Source organism: Schistocerca nitens, chromosome 9 (genome assembly GCF_023898315.1).
Source record: "Schistocerca nitens isolate TAMUIC-IGC-003100 chromosome 9, iqSchNite1.1, whole genome shotgun sequence".
Lineage (NCBI taxonomy): Eukaryota > Metazoa > Arthropoda > Insecta > Orthoptera > Acrididae > Schistocerca > Schistocerca nitens.
The window spans coordinates 357,627,402-357,645,631 of record NC_064622.1 but is presented as its reverse complement, the minus strand read 5'-3'; the positions used below and the strand labels follow the sequence as shown (position 1 = coordinate 357,645,631).

Below are 18,230 nucleotides of genomic sequence, written 5' to 3'. Positions count from 1 at the left end.
TACGTGGTATCACGTAACATTCTACCAGTGCGGACGGTATTTGCTTCATGATACATTACCCGTGTTAAAATGGACCGTTTACCAATTGCGGAAAAGGTCGATATCGTGTTGATGTATGGCTATTGCGATCAAAATGCCCAACGGGCGTGTGCTATGTATGCTGCTAGATATCCTGTACGACATCATCCAAGATTCCGGACCGTTCGCCGGATAGTTACGTTATTAAAAAAAAAATGGTTCAAATGGCTCTGAGCACTATGGGACTTAACATCTGTGGTCATCAGTCCCCTAGAACTTAGAACTACTTAAACCTAACTAACCTAAGGACATCACACACATCCATGCCCGAGGCAAGATTCGAACCTGCGACCGTAGCGGTCACGCGGTTCCAGACTGAAGCGCCTAGAACCGCACGGCCAGACCGGCCCGCAGTTACGTTATTTAAGGAAACAGTAAATGTTCAGCCACATGTGAAACGTCAGCCACGACCTGCAACGAATGATGATTCCCAAGTAGGTGTTTTAGCTGCTGTCGCGGCTAATCCGCACATCAGTAGCAGACAAATTGCGCGAGAATCGGGAAACTCAAAAACGTCGGTATTGATAACGCTGCAGCAACATCGATTGCATCCGTACCATATTTCTATGCATCAGGTATTGTATTTCGACGACTTTGAAGTCGTGTAGAGTTCTGCCACTGGGCACAAAAGAAATTACGGGGCGATGACAGATTTTTTGCACGCGTTCTATTTAGCGACGAAGCGTCATTCACCAACAGCGGTAACGTAAACTGGCGTAATATGCACTATTGGATGTCCGGCACATAGCTCGCGTGCGTTTGAAGCGGTATTGAATAGCATATTTCATGACAGGTGGATTGGTCGCCGAAGCACCATACCATGACCCGCATATTCACCGGATCTGACGTACCCGGATTTCTTTTTGTGGGGATAGTTGAAGGATATTTGCTATCGTGATCCACCGCCAACGCCTAACAACATGTGTCAGCGCATCGTCAATGGATGTGCGAACATTACGGAAGGCGAACTACTTGCTGTTGAGAGGAATGTTGTTACACGTATTGCCAAATGCATTGAGGTTGACGGACATAATATTGACCATTTATTGCATTAATGTGGTATTTACAGGTAATCACGCTATAACAGCATGCGTTCTCAGAAATGATAAGTTCACAAAGGTACATGTATCACATTGGAACAACCAAAATAAAATGTTCAAACGTACCTACGTTCTGTATTTTAATTTAAAAAACCTACCTGTTACCAACTGTTCGTCTAAAATTGTGAGCCTTATGTTTGTGACTATTACAGCGCCATCTATCACACAGCGAAAAAAGTGGTCCAACTAAAACTTTCATATTTCTTTACGTACTACACGAATATGTAATAAAAATGGGGGTTCCTATTTTAAGAAAACGCAGTTGATATCCGTTTGACCTATGGCAGCGCCATCTAGCGGGCCAACCATAGCGCCATCTGGTTTCCCCCTTCAAGCTAGACAAGTTTCGTTCTTTGTAGTTTTTTCGTTTGACGCTTATTTCGTGAGATTTTTGGCCCAGTCACGATCAATGGACCACCCTGTATAACAGTACACGCATACAGTAAACATGCAAACCATGAAAGCAGTAAAATGTAGGCCCTTTAACTGTTACCAAATTCCTGTAGAAAACCAGTGGGATCTCAAGTTGAATGAAAAATTTACGTTTTGCCACCTCACTGTGTGAGTCAGACCCTGAGGGAAAGGAGCTCCAACTGACCTGCGTCCTGTCCAGGCAGTAGAGGTGGGGGTCCAGTTCCAGCTGGAGCGGCTCGCTGTCGCCACCCACGTCCAGCTCCAGGCGGCCCCCTGCCGTCATGACCACGTCTCCCAACTCCTGCAGCCACAGCGTCGACTCGGCTGCAGAACAGGCCTGCCGCTGTCCCGGGCCCACCACCCACTCAGCGTTCATCTGGTCGATCACTTCGGGCGACAACCACCAGCTGGTGTCGTTGTCAGTGGCAGCCGCGCTCCTGCAACAAACAACACGCACCGCACCACTCGTACATCTTCTCACACATATCATTACGAACACCTACTAAATATGATGACTGCCGTGCTTATTTCCTGGTGGGCTGAACATCAATATTATTGCGGGCTGGAGGAAGGTTGGTAACAGTAAACAAACGATGTGTAGCTCGTCTTCCAGATAATCTACGAAATAGTTTCAAATGTTGGCAGGTGTATCACCTCTTGCAGAAAATACACTCTGGTGACCAAAGCCAAGGGACATCGAAATGCAAACATACAGAAGGCAGTAGTGTCGCCTGTACAAGGCTGAATAGTTACTTGTACTCAGATGATTCACGTGAAAAGGTTTCCGACGTGGTTACGACTGCATCGGGAATTAACAGATGTTCAACGTGGAATAGTAATTGGAGCTAGACACATGGGACATTCCACTTCGCAATTTCAGTATTCCGTGACCTATAGTGTCATGAGTGGACAACTCAGTGGGCGATGGCTTTCACTTAATGACCGAGAGCAGTGGTGTTCGTGCAGAGTTCTGTGCTGAAAGACAAGCAGCATTGTGTGAAATAGCCCCAAAAATCAGCCTGGGACCTATAACGAACGTATGCGTTAGGACAGTGCAGCGACATTTGGTGCTGATGGGCTATGGCAGCAGAGGACCGAACAAATACCTTTGCTAACAGCATGACACTGCCTGCAATTCCTCTCCTGGGCTCATGACTATACCGGTTGCACCCTAGACGAATGGGAAACTGTGATCTGTTCCCAACACTTATTCACTTTGTAACCTCCCCAAAGAAAATGTTAAATAATAATGAAAAATGGAGCCAAGCGTAACCTCGCCACAGGAAATGTTAATGAATGAAAACTGACCATGAACCCACAATAATATTAATTAAATAATGAACCATGAATCAAATGTAACCTCTCAACAGAAATAATAATATCTGGTAAATTTTATAAGGGCAGCAGCGCTGACCTTCGGCCCTGTATTCTGAATAAAAAAACAAAAATTCTTACCTCAATAAAAACAGCATCTATATCTGCTCTTAATTATACACTCTTCAACACAGCTTCGTGCAATGCTAGCGTATATATATATATATTTTATTCTTGGAGGGAATGCATAGGAAATATTCTTTAAATTGAAATGAATGTTTTTCTTTAAAAGAGTTACTTTATAAAAAAAATTATTATTGTGGCATTTTTTGAACAAATTAATTACTATTAACATACATTATTGATATGCGCGATGCTGCATCTTTACCTTCTGCAACAATACTCATCGTCCAGAGTCCTGACCAGAGTCGCGACCAGAGCACACAGCCGACGCATGCCGACTCCCGCAGACTGCTACTGTCCACTCGCTACTAAAGCCGACCGACTACTACTGTATCCGACTGGCGCAGACTAGTACTGTCCACTCGCGACAAGCAACAACTAACAATAAACTACTCTCTGGTCAGAGATTCTGTCATGCCTCGCCCATCGCCGGCGAAGCATACACCTTACATAACCCTCCACTGGGAGGGGGGGGGGGGGGGCAAAAATTTGGCAGCGATGGTGAGTCAATTGGACTTGCCATGAGCAACAAATTTTTCATAATTAACTTTACAATCACAGAATATATATATATATATATATATATATATATATATATATATATATATATATATGTGTGTGTGTGTGTGTGCAGAACATGAAATAGAATATAGTGCACATGCACTGAGTACAGACATATCAAGCAATGACAAAATGTATACACAATGAGTACAAATCATGTGGAGAAATGACACAAGTGCACACGCACTGTAGTTCAGAACATATCAGCAAATCACAAAAATGTATATGCAATGAATACAAATCATGTTAACAAAATGACGAAAGTGCACACGCACTGTAATACAGAACATATCTGGGAATCACAAAAAAAAAGTATACGTAATGAGTACAAATGGCATAAAGCGCACACGCACTGTAAAACTCGCTAATATTTTTACAACAAATAAACATAATGAGTACAAATCATATTGACAAATGACAAAAGTGCACACGCACTGAAGTTCAGAATATATCAGCAAATCACAAAATGTATATGCAATGAATACAAATCATGTTAACAAAATGACGAAAGTGCACACGCACTGTAATACAGAACATATCTGGGAATCACAAAAAAAAGTATACGTAATGAGTATAAATCATATTAACAAATGGCATATAGTGCACACACACTGTAAAACTCTCTAGCATTTTTTTACAACAAATAAACATATCAAGGAGTGAAATAAAGTGCACATGCACTATAGAAGTCTTTAGTATTTTTAGGACAACTGATCTTGTTAACAAATGAAATGAAGTGCACACGCACTGTATATGTCTTTATCATTTTACAAGAATTAGGAAAGGAATGGGAAGGATTGCATCATGGTTGTAGCACTTTAGTTTGCACGCAGCTGCACTGAAAGTCCATATCTTTCTACGGAAGCACAACACCAAGTGATACAATCTGAAGTTCTTTTCCTTGAAGTATTAATCAGTGTAGCCAAGACACTGAAATGTCGTAATAATATTCCATGTTATCATTTTGGTAGTACACTAGGTACACCAAACAGTGGGACCATAATAACATCTCCATCGCTCAAGGTGGTGGACAGCATGTCGTGTCAACACCATGTTCTCGTAAAGTAGACCAACGTAGAATTAGTGCATAAACCAAATTTAGTGCTCCATGATCATGAGGATAGACAGGACAAATGGATATTGCAGTAATTTCTGGTAATTAGGTCAGAAGGTGAAGGAAATTAAGTCACATAGTAGTCTTCATTGAGAATTACACTAGTCTAACAACTGATTTGAGTAATTGGTGGCACTCATTGCCCAGTTACTGAACATTTCTGTACCATGTATGTAGTATTACAGAATAACGTTCATAAAATTATCTGAATATAGTAATTATTGGCACTCATTGCCCAAACCATGAGAAACCATGAGAAGTCATCATTCAAAACAGAAGCTAAAGAATGGCGTAGTAGTAACATAATTCAGTTAATTGTAGTAGTCATTGGCACTCATTGGCCATCTTATTACAATAATCAGTGGCATTCATTGGCCAGTTACAAAGCATTTTTGTTTGTTTGTATTCTTCAGGAGTCATTATTCAAAATGAGTTAATTATTGGCATAGCATAATTAATCTAATTATAGTAATCATTGGCATCATAGGTCATCTTATTACAATAATCAAAGGCATTCACTGGCCAGCTACAAAGCATTTTTTTTATTCTTCAGAAGTCATTATTCAAAATGAGTTAATTATTGGCATAGCATTTATACATAATTAATCTAATTATAGTAATCATTGGCATCATAGGTCATCTTATTACAATAATCAATGGCATTCATTGGCCAGCTACAAAGCATTTTTTTGTATTCAAAATGAGTTAATTATTGGCATAGCATAACTAATCTAATTATAGTAATCATTGACATCATAGGTCATGTTATTACAATAATCAATGGCATTCATTGGCCAGTTACAAAGCATTTTTTTGTATGTATTATTCAGAAGTCATTATTGAAGTGACATACTATTCAGAGCTGATCAGTATTACTCAGAACTCTCTTAAACTCGTAGCATTATTTGGGACTGGTAATTACTTTGTTTGCTTTTGAGTTATTGCTGCAAATGAAGATGTGTAACGTCATTCGTCATGAGTCAGCTGTAGCAAGGTTATGAAAGAAGTAGAGTATATGTGATCACATTCATAAACGACATAGGTTTAATAAACAACTGCTTATAGCACATTAATTTCATGAATAATTTCTCCTGCAAAATATACAAAATGGATTATGAAACTGAAAGAAGAAACGCATATTATGCTGGAAAGTAGTGAACTTCGAATTAACAGGTAGTGAAATGTGTATAAAAAATATATATGTTCTCTAGCTGTCCTTTCCAAAACCTTCAGTCATCATATCATGCGATATAAGACATACTGTCAAAACGAACTGCAACAAATACTTAGATAACTACATAGCATCTCTTAACTAACAGTAAATATATAAACTTCATCATTATCCTCATCTGTAAAGAAAAACTTCATTATCCATATCATCATAACTCCATTATTATCATCACCTGTAAAGAAAAACATCATTATCCATATTAGCATATTCTTCATCATTATTCATCACCACTCATTATCATCTGCAAAAAAAGTCACTTCATTATTCATTATACAACTATTCCCTATTTCTAGCATATTTCATCACTAAAACTAAGATGTGTAGTTCTGTCTGACTGCCTGCATCAATCGCCTCGTATTCTGAAAGAAAAAATTAGTTCAGACTGCTATCATACGATGTGTATAGTATATTCTTGTTAATGCTTGTTAATTCTGATCCATTTACTCTTCATCACGAGGTATTGCATCCTCTTTCGTTCATTCCGAAGGTGAAATTCCCATTTCTGTTTAATTTATTTCGTTTACACGTTATTTCTTACTGAAAATGATGAACAAAGATTAATGTTTTGCATTTAATTCATATACCCATTAGATAAAAACTGGTTTATAGTAACATAATTGAGCATACAGCATAGCATGACAGAAAACGTAATATGTCAAAAACATCGACAGTGTTCAGAAGCAAAAATGTACACAGTGTATCACAATGTAGCAGCAAAAAAAAAAAAAAAGTAAAGTAGTCACGATGTTGAGATATCATAAGGCAAAATGTTAAAGCCAACTGGTGTTTGTTATATCTTAAATATTTCATAGTGCATACAAACAAAACAGGAAAACAATCATACATACATAAAAAAATGGAAAATATGCACGGTCTGATATGTAACGACAAGAAATGTGATCTTCTTTGTGTACAGCTTGTATGTTGTGTAGTTAATGGAGGCGAGAATTGAAGACTTTAATGGAGAGAAAATGTGATAAAATTAATATATCACTAGATAGAATTGCATAATTATTTGTAAGATACGTAATTTTATCTGGAAAATGTGCACTGTCTGATGTGTAACGACAAGAAAAGCGACCTGCTAACCTTACCTTGCCGGGCACTTGCCAAGAAAAAATTACGATAATCATCAGTAGGTATTCATGTGAATATAATTGCATAAGCGGTCATAAAAAATTAGGAAATGGCATTACAGTGTGATAAATCATAAAGTATCTTCATTCAATAAAAGGTTTGACGTTCGACACGTGGTGGTTCCCTTTGGTTTTTCTGGTTCTCAAAGTTTCGACGTGTACTACATTGGGGTGAGGAATGCCGCGAATCCGATATGGACCTGCGTATAGAAGTTCAAATTTACTGCACCTACCTTTTCCTCTATTGGATAAATAGTGTGTACGTACTAATATCTTCTGTCCAATGTGAAAGTCACGGCGTGTACAAACCTGTTTTTGCTGTCTTCTCCGGCGCTCTGCGGCACGTTTGATGTTGTTCAGCGCAATGTCAATTATTTCATGGTGTCGTAGTCGACGAGATGTTACTAATTCTTTAATTTTGTTAGGTGGTTCAACGTTTTTCAGTATAACAGACGGAGATAGCATAGTAGATTCATTCGGTATGGAATTAATTACATCTTGGAAGGAGAGTATGTGTGTGTCCCAATCAATATGTTTTTTATGGCAGTAAATTCTACACAGTTTACCAATTTCTTTCATTAATCGTTCACAAGGGTTCGAAGAAGCATGGTACCTGGATATATAGATCGGAGAAATGTTTCTAGCTCGTAACATGTGTCCATATAGCAGATCGAAACTGTGATCCATTGTCTGAAATTACTTACAACACATGCCCTACATGAAATAGAAAATGTTTTACAAATGCTTTCGAAACAGTTTTAGCAGTAGCTTTGCGTAACGGAGTGAAGGTAACAAATTTTGAAGTGAGTTCAACAGCGACAAAGATGTAGCAAAAACCTCTATTAGTTCTGGGAATTGGACCAAAAATGTCTACAGCGGCCATGTGTCTTAATTTAACAGGTACAATGAGATGTAATGGAGGAATATGTGAAGTCGTATCTGATTTAGCTTTCTGGCAGATTTTACATGACGCTAAAACTCGTCGAATACGTTTCTCCATGTTGGTAAAATAACAGTTCTGTCTCAGTATAAGAAAACATTTTCTAGCTGCGTAATGTGCATAACTTAAATGAGTATACCAGATTAATTTGTTAACAAGTTCGTCAGGAATGCATAATAACCAATTGTTGCTGTCAGGATGAGAGCGACGAAACAGAATGTCATTGCGTACAGTGTAATGGTTTCTAATGGTAACATTATTCCTATCTTGCCAAAGGTGTTTAATTTCTTTCCATACGTTGTCTTTACTCTGCTCTTGTGCTATGTCCTGTAATGATGACGAAATGAAATTTTCAAATGCAACTTGTTGAATGTACATGACGCTGAAATTTGCTTTGCAGAAGTTGGTTGCGATGTCTTGCTGATTGTTGTTAAGAGAACGGGATAGTGCGTCTGCTACAATATTTTGTGTACCGGGAATGTGAACAATTGTAAAATTAAATTCCTGTAAATAAAGTTTCCATCTACTTAATCTGTCGTGTGTAAATTTAGCCGAAAGTAAAAATTGTATCGCTCTATGATCTGTGTAAACGGTAGTGTGTCTTCCATAAAGAAAATGCCTAAATCTGGTAAAAGCCCATGCAACACATAATGTTTCAAGTTCTGTAACAGAATAATTTCGTTCAGCAGGTGACAGAATGCGACTTGCAAAAGCGATGTTTTTAATTACTGTACAACCATCTTCTTCAATTTCCTGAAAAATATGTACGCCTAAAGCGGTGCTAGAACTGTCGTTGGCAATAGAAAAATTTCTGGTAAGATCTGGGTGCGATAAAAGTGTTGCATTCAACGAAGCATGTTTCAAATAACATTCTCGTGAACAATATTCTGCGTGTCAAAAGTATTGCTTGCGTTACTGGAATATGCAACCTGTACTGTATCTAGTCAAATTCCATCTGACGTGTCATTATTTGCGGGAGGATGCTATGGCATTCCAACTATTTGTACTGTTCTATTATTTCTCCCTGACGTATTACGTTCGGGATGATATCTACTGTCTTGTTCATTCACGATAATATGTTGTTGCTGATGTGCTTGCTGCTGATAAGATTGACTGTTATTAAATGTACGCTGAAAATTGTGCTCATTATTTTTACGTCTGTCGTGATAGTCATTTCGATACGGCGCATTGCGCTAGGAATTGAAATGGTGTGTTTTCTGTACGTAGTTATTTCCTTGTTGCTGTGCATTACTATTTGTTGGAGCTGACGCTATACGTGCAGGCGGCGAAACATTAAAGCTTAGTTGACCTTGTACATTACATTGTTGGTTAGGTATGCTAACCGGCTGGTTTTGTTGCTGTTGCGGAGAAAAACCTCTATTGTTACCAAAATGTGTTTGCGACTGCTGAAAATTTTACACATACTGATGATTAAATTTTTGTCTGTTATTAAACTTCTCATGGTTGTCATTTCTAGAGCGTCTAATGAAAAATGTCACTTTCGGTAAAAGTTGTCTTATCGGGTTTTCTTTACATATTCTTACACATAGGGCGATAGTTGAAGAGCTGTTCTGATAGATATAAAGGATAGTAGAAGAGAAGGCAGCAGTGCAGAAAACTAAAGATGAAACAGCACTACTACGGCTTGGGGCCCTGTGCACGCTACGGCACATATTCATTAAAGCGTAATGAATCCCCTGAGGTCTATTACGCGCTGCAAGTAAATTTCAGTTTCTGCGTTACAGGCAATGCCGTTGAAAATTCAAAAGCAAATTGCTGTATCCATGCTAATTGTAGTTTCTGCATTACAGGCAATGCTATTGAAAATACAAAAACAAATTGTAGTATACGGTTCAAAGCGTATACCTATGCTCTGTCATTATTAAATTCCTTAGATTTTCTTACGGATAAAAATTGCTCGTAATCGTTATCGTCTCTGAATGTGTGAACAGGTTCACGATTGCATAAGAATCTGTTTGTCTGTACCTTTTCAGATTTTAACTCGCGTAGTCTCTGTAAATTACATTGCTCGTAATCAACGTTATCGTCACTGAATGTGTGAACAGGTTCACGATTACATAAGAATCTGTTTGTCTGTATCTTTTCGGATTTTAAGTCGCGTAGTCTCTGTAAATTACTTAAGTTATACTGGCTGTGTGAGTGTGAGAAATGTTCGGAATGTGCCGTGTGCTGTGACGTGTTATTAACTGAAATATTTTTCATCTCTGTCACTTCTTGCTGTAAAGTTGACAATTTTCTACGTAATGTATTATTAGATGAATCTATCTCACTGATTGTCTGCTGTAGATTTTGGAATTCAGGTGTTTGATTAAACGAAATCGGTGAAGTATCGTCTGATTTGCTGTCATTATTACTTTCAATAACGTCAATACGACTGGCCAATTCATCATATTTTTCAGTCAGTATTTTTACCTGATCATCGTTTTTAGTGTCAGAAGCATTAATTTGTTTTTGTATTTTACGTGTGGTTTCGTTCAATTTTTTAACATCAGCTTTAATGACATCGGAATCCTGTGTTAGTTCTAATTGTTCGAGTCTGTCGGTCACTGTCTGAAAGTCTACTGTGTGTGTATCTGTTTTTGATTTAAGATCGGTAATTTCATCACCAAATTCGGTGTTCAGTTGTTTGATAGTATTAATTTCGTCCGATACTGTAGCAATATTGTTGTCTACGTATGTTTTTGCTTTCGTAAACAATTTAAGTTTATCTTCCTGTCTCTTGCGGTAATTGTTTCCATGACTTGTCGTTTTACTTTATTTTGTTCCTGTATAAATTTACGGAAACGCGTTTCACTGTTTTGCAGGTGGTGATTAAAACGTTCGTCAATTTGACTGTTCTGTTGGTCGAATTTCGCGTCTACTTTTGCATCCAGTGTGCGCGAAAGTTCTGCTGTCATTAATTTAAACTCGTCGCGTAACTGTGTTGCTTTTTCAGAGCATTGTTTACCGACTGCACTAATTTCGTCTCTAAGTGATTCTGTTGTAGCTGTTTGCATATCCCTTAAATCTTGAGCAACAGATCTAATTTCTTCACTACTTTTCCTAGCGCAAGCCTCAATTTCCTCACGTAATTGATCTTTAGTATCATGACACTGCGCGGCAACGGCTGTAATCTGTTCACTAAGCTGTCTGGAATTGTTGTCTAATTTTTCATTAAGGTTGTCTTGTTTATCATTAAGCTGTTTGATCTGTTCACTAAGTTGTTTGGAATTTTCATTAAGGTTGTCCTGTTTTTCATTAAGTTGTTTGAAATTTTCATTAAGTTGTTTGTTCTGTTCACTAATTTGTTTGTTTTGTTCATTAATTTGTTTGACATTTTCATTAGTTTCATTAAGTTGTTTGAAATTTTCACTATATTGTAGCAATATTGCCATAATTTGATCCAAGCCAATATTACCTACTCTATTCTCTGTGCTGTTTGATGGCGTATCTGCAATTGTCACGTTTTGTGTAACCATTTGGTTATTCTGTGATTCTCGAAAATGTTTGCTAATCAGATGTGCACTGTTAGTCACTACACCGGAATTAAATAAATCTGTCGTACTCTGATTACACTGTTCATTTTCATTAGAAAAATTTGTCTGTTCGTCACGTAAATCCTGCAAACCGGGTGTGTCAAGCTGGGCACCGCTCATTGCAACAGAGCGTCCCGCGTCATCAATTGTCGTTAAATTAACAGAGGACACAATTGAATTTATTTGTTCATCATTATGATCAAAATCATTATTAATAATCCGCACACACTGATTGTCTGTAAATAGAGGACTGTCATTAAGACACTGAGTGTCGCAAGTACTATCGGTGAAGTTATTCGAGTCGGCTATTTCACTCATTGTACATCGCGATGTACTGTTAACAGTTTTTCGCGGCATTTTTTTACAAATCAAAAAATCAAATTTATTCACAAATGAAACAAACACAATGCAAAAATGCAACAAACACAAATACAACAAAGAGCAACAAATTTCCGATGATCTGTGAAAGAAAGAGTGACAAATTAGAAAATGCGTTGTGCCAGATGAAAACTACGTTTAAGTAATTAAGAGCAGATATATGACTACTTATCAGAAGATTCCCAAAGAAATACGATCCTGGCCGGATGTCGCCAAGTGTAACCTCCCCACAGAAAATGTTAAATAATAATGAAAAATGGAGCCAAGCGTAACCTCGCCACAGAAAATGTTAATGAATGAAAATTGACCATGAACCCACAATAATATTAATTAAATAATGAACCATGAATCAAATGTAACCTCTCAACAGAAATAATAATATCTGGCAAATTTTATAAGGGCAGCAGCGCTGAGCTTCGGCCCTGTATTCTGAATAAAAAAAAAAACAAAAATTCTTACCTCAATAAAAACTGCATCTATATCTGCTCTTAATTATACACTCTTCAACACAGCTTCGTGCAATGCTAGCGTATATATATATATATATATATATATATATATATATATATATATATATATATATATATATATATATATTATTCTTGGAGGGAATGCATAGGAAATATTTTTTAAATTGAAATGAATGTTTTTCTTTAAAAGAGTTACTTTATAAAAAAAATATTATTGGGGCATTTTTTGAACAAATTAATTACTATTAACATACATTATTAGATATGCGCAATGCTGCTTCTTTACCTTCTGCAACAATACTCATCGTCCAGAGTCCTGACCAGAGCCGCGACCAGAGCACACAGCCGACGCATGCCGACTCCCGCAGACTGCTACTGTCCACTCGCTACTAAAGCCGACCGACTACTACTGTATCCGACTGGCGCAGACTAGTACTGTCCACTCGCGACAAGCAACAACTAACAATAAACTACTCTCTGGTCAGAGATTCTGTCATGCCTCGCCCATCGCCGGCGAAGCATACACCTTACAACTTGTCGATCAGCTGGAGGCAGTTCCCCTACATTTTAGTGATAGTTTGTCGTCATTATTAACCATCCTTGCCGGCCGGAGTGGCCGAGCGGTTCTAGGCGCTACAGTCTGGAACCGCGCTACCGCTACGGTCGCAGGTTCGAATCCTGCCTCGGGCATGGATGTGTGTGATGTCCTTAGTTTGGTTAAGTTTAAGTAGTTCTAAGTTCTAGGGGACGGATGACCTCAGAAGTTAAGTTCCATAATGCTCAGAGCCATTTTTAACCATCCTTCCCACATAAGCCTATAGGCTAGACTAGCTGGAGGAAATCTCTAGTGCTACACTAATAGCGAAAATATCCTTTCTACGTCCAACAGGTATTGACGAGTCTGGCTAAAATTACCCTCTAGTGCTCGAGCAATGGCAGCTACTACTCCCCAACTCCCATGCTTCACAGTAAATGAGTACCGATTTCAGTTGGTAAGAACTGATGGTAGATTTCGAATGTAGCACAGATCGCCTTAAGTCAAGAACCCAAGTTGTCAACAAGGCACTGTGCAAGCTCATGGTGGATCCATAGCGGTGTTAGCTGTCTTTATATGGAATTGACTGTGCCCACTATCCGTATGTTCGACTACCTGGAGACCACTTGCCCCCTTTCGTGGATTTCATGTTCCCTAACAACGATGACAATGCGCAATGTCATCACGCCACAATTGTTCGCGATTGGATCGAAGAATGTTCTGGACAATCCGAGAGAATGATTTGGCCACCCAAAACAGCTGACATGAATCCCATCGAATATTTATGGGACGTAACCGAAAGGTCAGTTCGTGCACAAAATCCTACACCGGCAACTCTTTTGCGATTATGGACAGCTATAGAGGCAGCATGGCTCAATATTTCTGATGGGGACTTCCAACGACGTTGAGTCCATGTTACGTCGAGCTGCTGCACTATGCCGGGCAAAAGAAGGTCCTATACGATATTAGGAGCTGTCCGATGATCTTTGCCCCCTCAGTGTTTGTGAGCTAAATGGGACTTGTTTGGGTGCTTTTGCGTTAAAAAGTAAATAAATAAACAAGTAAATTGCAATAATTTTCATTTGCAATGAGATCTTGTTACATGATGATCACTATCTGATGAAAAGTATCTGAACACCTTCTCGTCATCGTTAACATGGGCTGTGTCCACCCTTCGCCTTTATGAAGGCTTGAACTGTGTTGGGGACGCTTTGAATGAAGTGGCTGAATGTCTGTTGAGGAATGGCAGCCCATTCTTCCCCAAGACCTGAAACCAGAGAAGGTAGTGATTTTGGACGCTGTGGTGTGGTATGAAGTCGACATTCTGACTCATCCCAAAAGTTTTACTTTGGGTTCAGGTTGGGATTCTAGATAGGCCACTTCATTTCAGGAATATTGTTGTCTACAAATCATTTCCACATATTTGCTACTTGATGACTGGATGTGTGTCATGCTAATACAAATAACCAACGCCTCCGAACTTTTTCTCCACTCCACAGACTATACAATGCTGCAAAATGTGTTCATACACTTCCGGATTTAGAGTTATATTAAAGGCAATAAGGGAACCAAACCCTAACCATGGAACGCGCCCTGATACTATAACACCATCTATCTGTACTGCATTGGTGGTACTACACATGACGGCAGGGAACGTTCACCAGACTTCCGCCAAACCCAAATCCTTCCATTGGATTGCCGCGGGGTATAGCATAATTAAGTTTCTAGTTAGCCACTGTCGAGTGGCTTTACTCTTATCCCATCTGAAACTTCACTTACCATTGACTAGAGAAATGTGTACCTTACGAGCAGCAGCTCGACTACTATATCCAATTCTTTTTCACTTCCTACGCGCAGTTGTTGTGCTAAACTGACTACTGGTAGCGTTTTGGAACTCACGAGTAAACCCTTCCACTGATTTCATGCGATTTTTTACAACTACCCTCCACAATGATCGACAGTCCCTGCCTGTCAATACATGAGGTCTACCTGATCTTGATGTAGCTGTGGGTTGTTCTTCTGCGTTTCCACTTCACACTCACATCACCAACAGATGACTTGAGCAGGCGTAGAGGGACTGAAATGTCTCTAATTGATTTGTTACTCAGGTGACATCCAAAAATGATGTTCTTGTAAGTATCCTGTTTGATTACAATAAAATTTTATAACTTCTTTGCGGATAATAATTGACTTAACCTCGTATCTACAAGGAATGGAGTGCCACTAGCAACCATGAAACATGTCGTAAGAACAGAAGTCGTATAAAAGTACCCTACACGACAGGGGCCAGAGAGAATGTGACACCTGTCAAGGAAAACTGCATCAATCCTGACAGGAATAATTGCTGACCGTATAGCAGGTCCGTCTCAAACAGGTTCCGAGCGACATTGCGAAAGGTACTGTGTGAAGTGAAGTCAGGCAGCTCACAGAAGTCCATTTCTCACAGCAGCACACAAAGCTGCACGTCTTCAGTCGGCTAATAGGTGAGTGGAGGAGTGTAGACTGGCGTGACGAGATGCTGTTTTGCCTCTTTTCAAATGGTGCGAGTGGCTGACCTATGAGGCGTTTGATCCCACTGTGTGGAGTGAGTAGTGCAGCCACCGAGCGAGATGGCGGAGTGGTTAGCACACTGGACTCGCATTCGGGAGGACGACGGTTCAATCCCGCGTCCGGCCATCCTGATTTAGGTTTTCCGTGATTTCCCTAAATCGCTCCAGGCAAATGCCGGGATGGTTCCTTTGAAAGGGCACGACCGGCTTCCTTCCCCGTCCTTCCCTAATCCGATGGGACCGATGACTTCGCTGTTTGGTCCCCTCTCCCAAATCAGTCGGTCAGCAGTGCAGCCCCGAGATGGTTCTGTGACGTTGTGGCTGTTTCTCGTATCACGGATTGAGCAACAGGTTATGCGTTCTCGGTGACCTAGCGTTGCCTGTTCTTTTACACCGTGACGAGTACGCTGTGCACACACCCGCCTTCAAAGATATGTCCTCAGAGCTGCACATATACATTCCTGATTTGTCGAACACTCAGACACCCTACTGGACATCGACTGGTGTATTAAATCAGACGATCTTAGTCCCACAGAAAATGTCTGGGAATATTTGGAAAAGCGGGTGAAATGTAATAATCAGCAACAAATGGCTTCTGCTGGATATGACATCCCTGAAAAAACTTGTGTATCCTGTTCCTCGCTGCAACTGAAGCCATTATCAAGGCTAGAGGCAGAGTGACACGGTATTAGCGTCACGTCTCCATGTTTTGTTCTCTGTGTTTGTTTAGACATTTGGTGCAGTGTCATATTAATATAGGTTTGACATAACAGAGGAAAAATATACACTTATGGTGAAAAATCGCAACAACAAGAAGGAGTAACGCGATATAAACAAAAGTTCGTAAGCGTGTTTCTACATCTGAAAGATGTTGTCTATTCAAATTTCAAGCCAGATGCATAAGAGTGGCGCTAGTAGCTCAACTATGAGGATACAAATCAAGTTTGCTTTAAATGCGCGCTGTAACGGCCGTGAGCGTTAGTTACCTTAGAGGTTGGACGTGGTGAATTGATGTTAGTGAAGAATATCTTTAAGGCAACAAAGACGCCATTATCAACACCTCACTGAGTTTGAACGAGGTCACGTAATAGGGCTACGACAAGCTGAATGTTCTTTCTGCGGTACTGCAGAAAGATTTTGCAGCAATGTAGCCACTGTACGTGATTGGTGGTCACGGGAATGTACCGTCGCAAGAAGACCGCTCTCCAGTCCGCCACTATGTTCGGCGTATGGGTCTGGCGCATCAGCTACATCTGCAGCAGCAGGCATCACAATCACACAACGAACTGTTACAAATAGGTTACTCCAAGGTCAACTCCGAGCCAGCTCCCCCGTAGCGAGCATTGCATTGAGCCCAAATCTCCGCCACTTGCGACTTCATTGTCGTCAAGTGAGTGCTCATTGGAAGGTAGGTTAGAAGTGTGTTGTGTTTTCTGATAAACGTTAGTTCTGCTTCGATGCCAGTGATGATGTTGATCACAAAGAGACCAGTTGTGGGCCTCAAACCAACTTGTGTGCCTGCTAGGCATACTGTATCTACATCTGGAGTTATGGCCTGGGGTGCGATTTCGTATGACAGCGGTAGCACTCTCGTGGGTATCCCACGCACGCTGAGTAGAAATCTGTACGTCAGTATGGTGACCCCGCCTGTTGTGCCGCTATTCATGAACAGCATTCCAGCAGCAGTTTCCCAATTGGATAAAACTCGTCCACATACCGTTGTAGTAATCCAACATGCTCTACAGAGTGTCGACATGTTACCTTGGCCTGCTAAATCATCAGATCTGCCTCCAATCGATTACATATGGGAAATCAAAGAAGAGCGGCGCGTTTCGTCACAGGGTTATTCTGTAAGCGTGATAGCGTTACGGAGATGTTTAGCAAACTCAAGTGGCAGACTCTGCAAGAGAGGCGCTCTGCATAGCTGCGTAGATTGCTGGCCAGGTTTCGAGAGGGTGCGTTTCTGGATGAGGTATCGAATGTATTGCTTCCCCCTACTTATACCTCCCGAGGAGATCACGAATGTAAAATTAGAGAGATTCGAGCACGCACGGAGGCTTTCCGGCAGTCGTTCTTCCCCCGAACCATACGCGACTGGAACTGGAAAGGGAGGTAATGACAGTGGCACGTAAAGTGCCCTCCGCCACACACCGTTGGGTGGCTTGCGGAGTATAAATGTAGATGTAGATGTAGACAACATCGGATGGCAACTCCAGTGTCATCCACAACCACCATTAACCGTCCCTGTATAGACCAACCATGTGCAACAGGCTGTGAAATGACATCTGGCGCCTGTACAACACAATACATGCACTTTGCATGCTTGTACGCAACATTTTGGCGATTACAGCGGTATTTACTGTACCAGAATTTCACATTTTCACTGGCTTATCTCGCTCTTACGTTGAATTGTGATATTGCAGTGTTAACCACTTACATATGTATTCCCGAAATTTCATTACTCAACATTATTTTTTAGTGTCGGGATTTCTTTTCTATCGGCGTATATGGCTACCGTTATTTCAGTTCTATGTTTAAGTTGTTATCTCCTGCAGCTACGCATGCGTATCAGTAGTTTAATTATGATCAGTGATGATGAGTAAGCAAGCTCTTCTACTTGCAACATCAGCTGCCCTCACGTGTCTGCCTGTTTGGGTAAGCGTAGCTCGTGAAGTGCACCCAACTCTCCAT

At 40.1% G+C, this 18,230-nt stretch overlaps 1 protein-coding gene across 1 annotated transcript in view; it reads right to left on the bottom strand.

Moving 5' to 3' along the window:
• LOC126203265 (uncharacterized) overlaps positions 1 to 18,230 on the bottom strand; it is a 276,975-nt gene that overhangs the window by 156,777 nt on the left and 101,968 nt on the right. Inside the window, exon 3 of the mRNA XM_049937520.1 lies at positions 1,777 to 2,029. Within this exon, the coding sequence (XP_049793477.1) occupies positions 1,777 to 2,029 (253 nt within the window). The remainder of the gene's footprint in view (positions 1 to 1,776; positions 2,030 to 18,230) is intronic.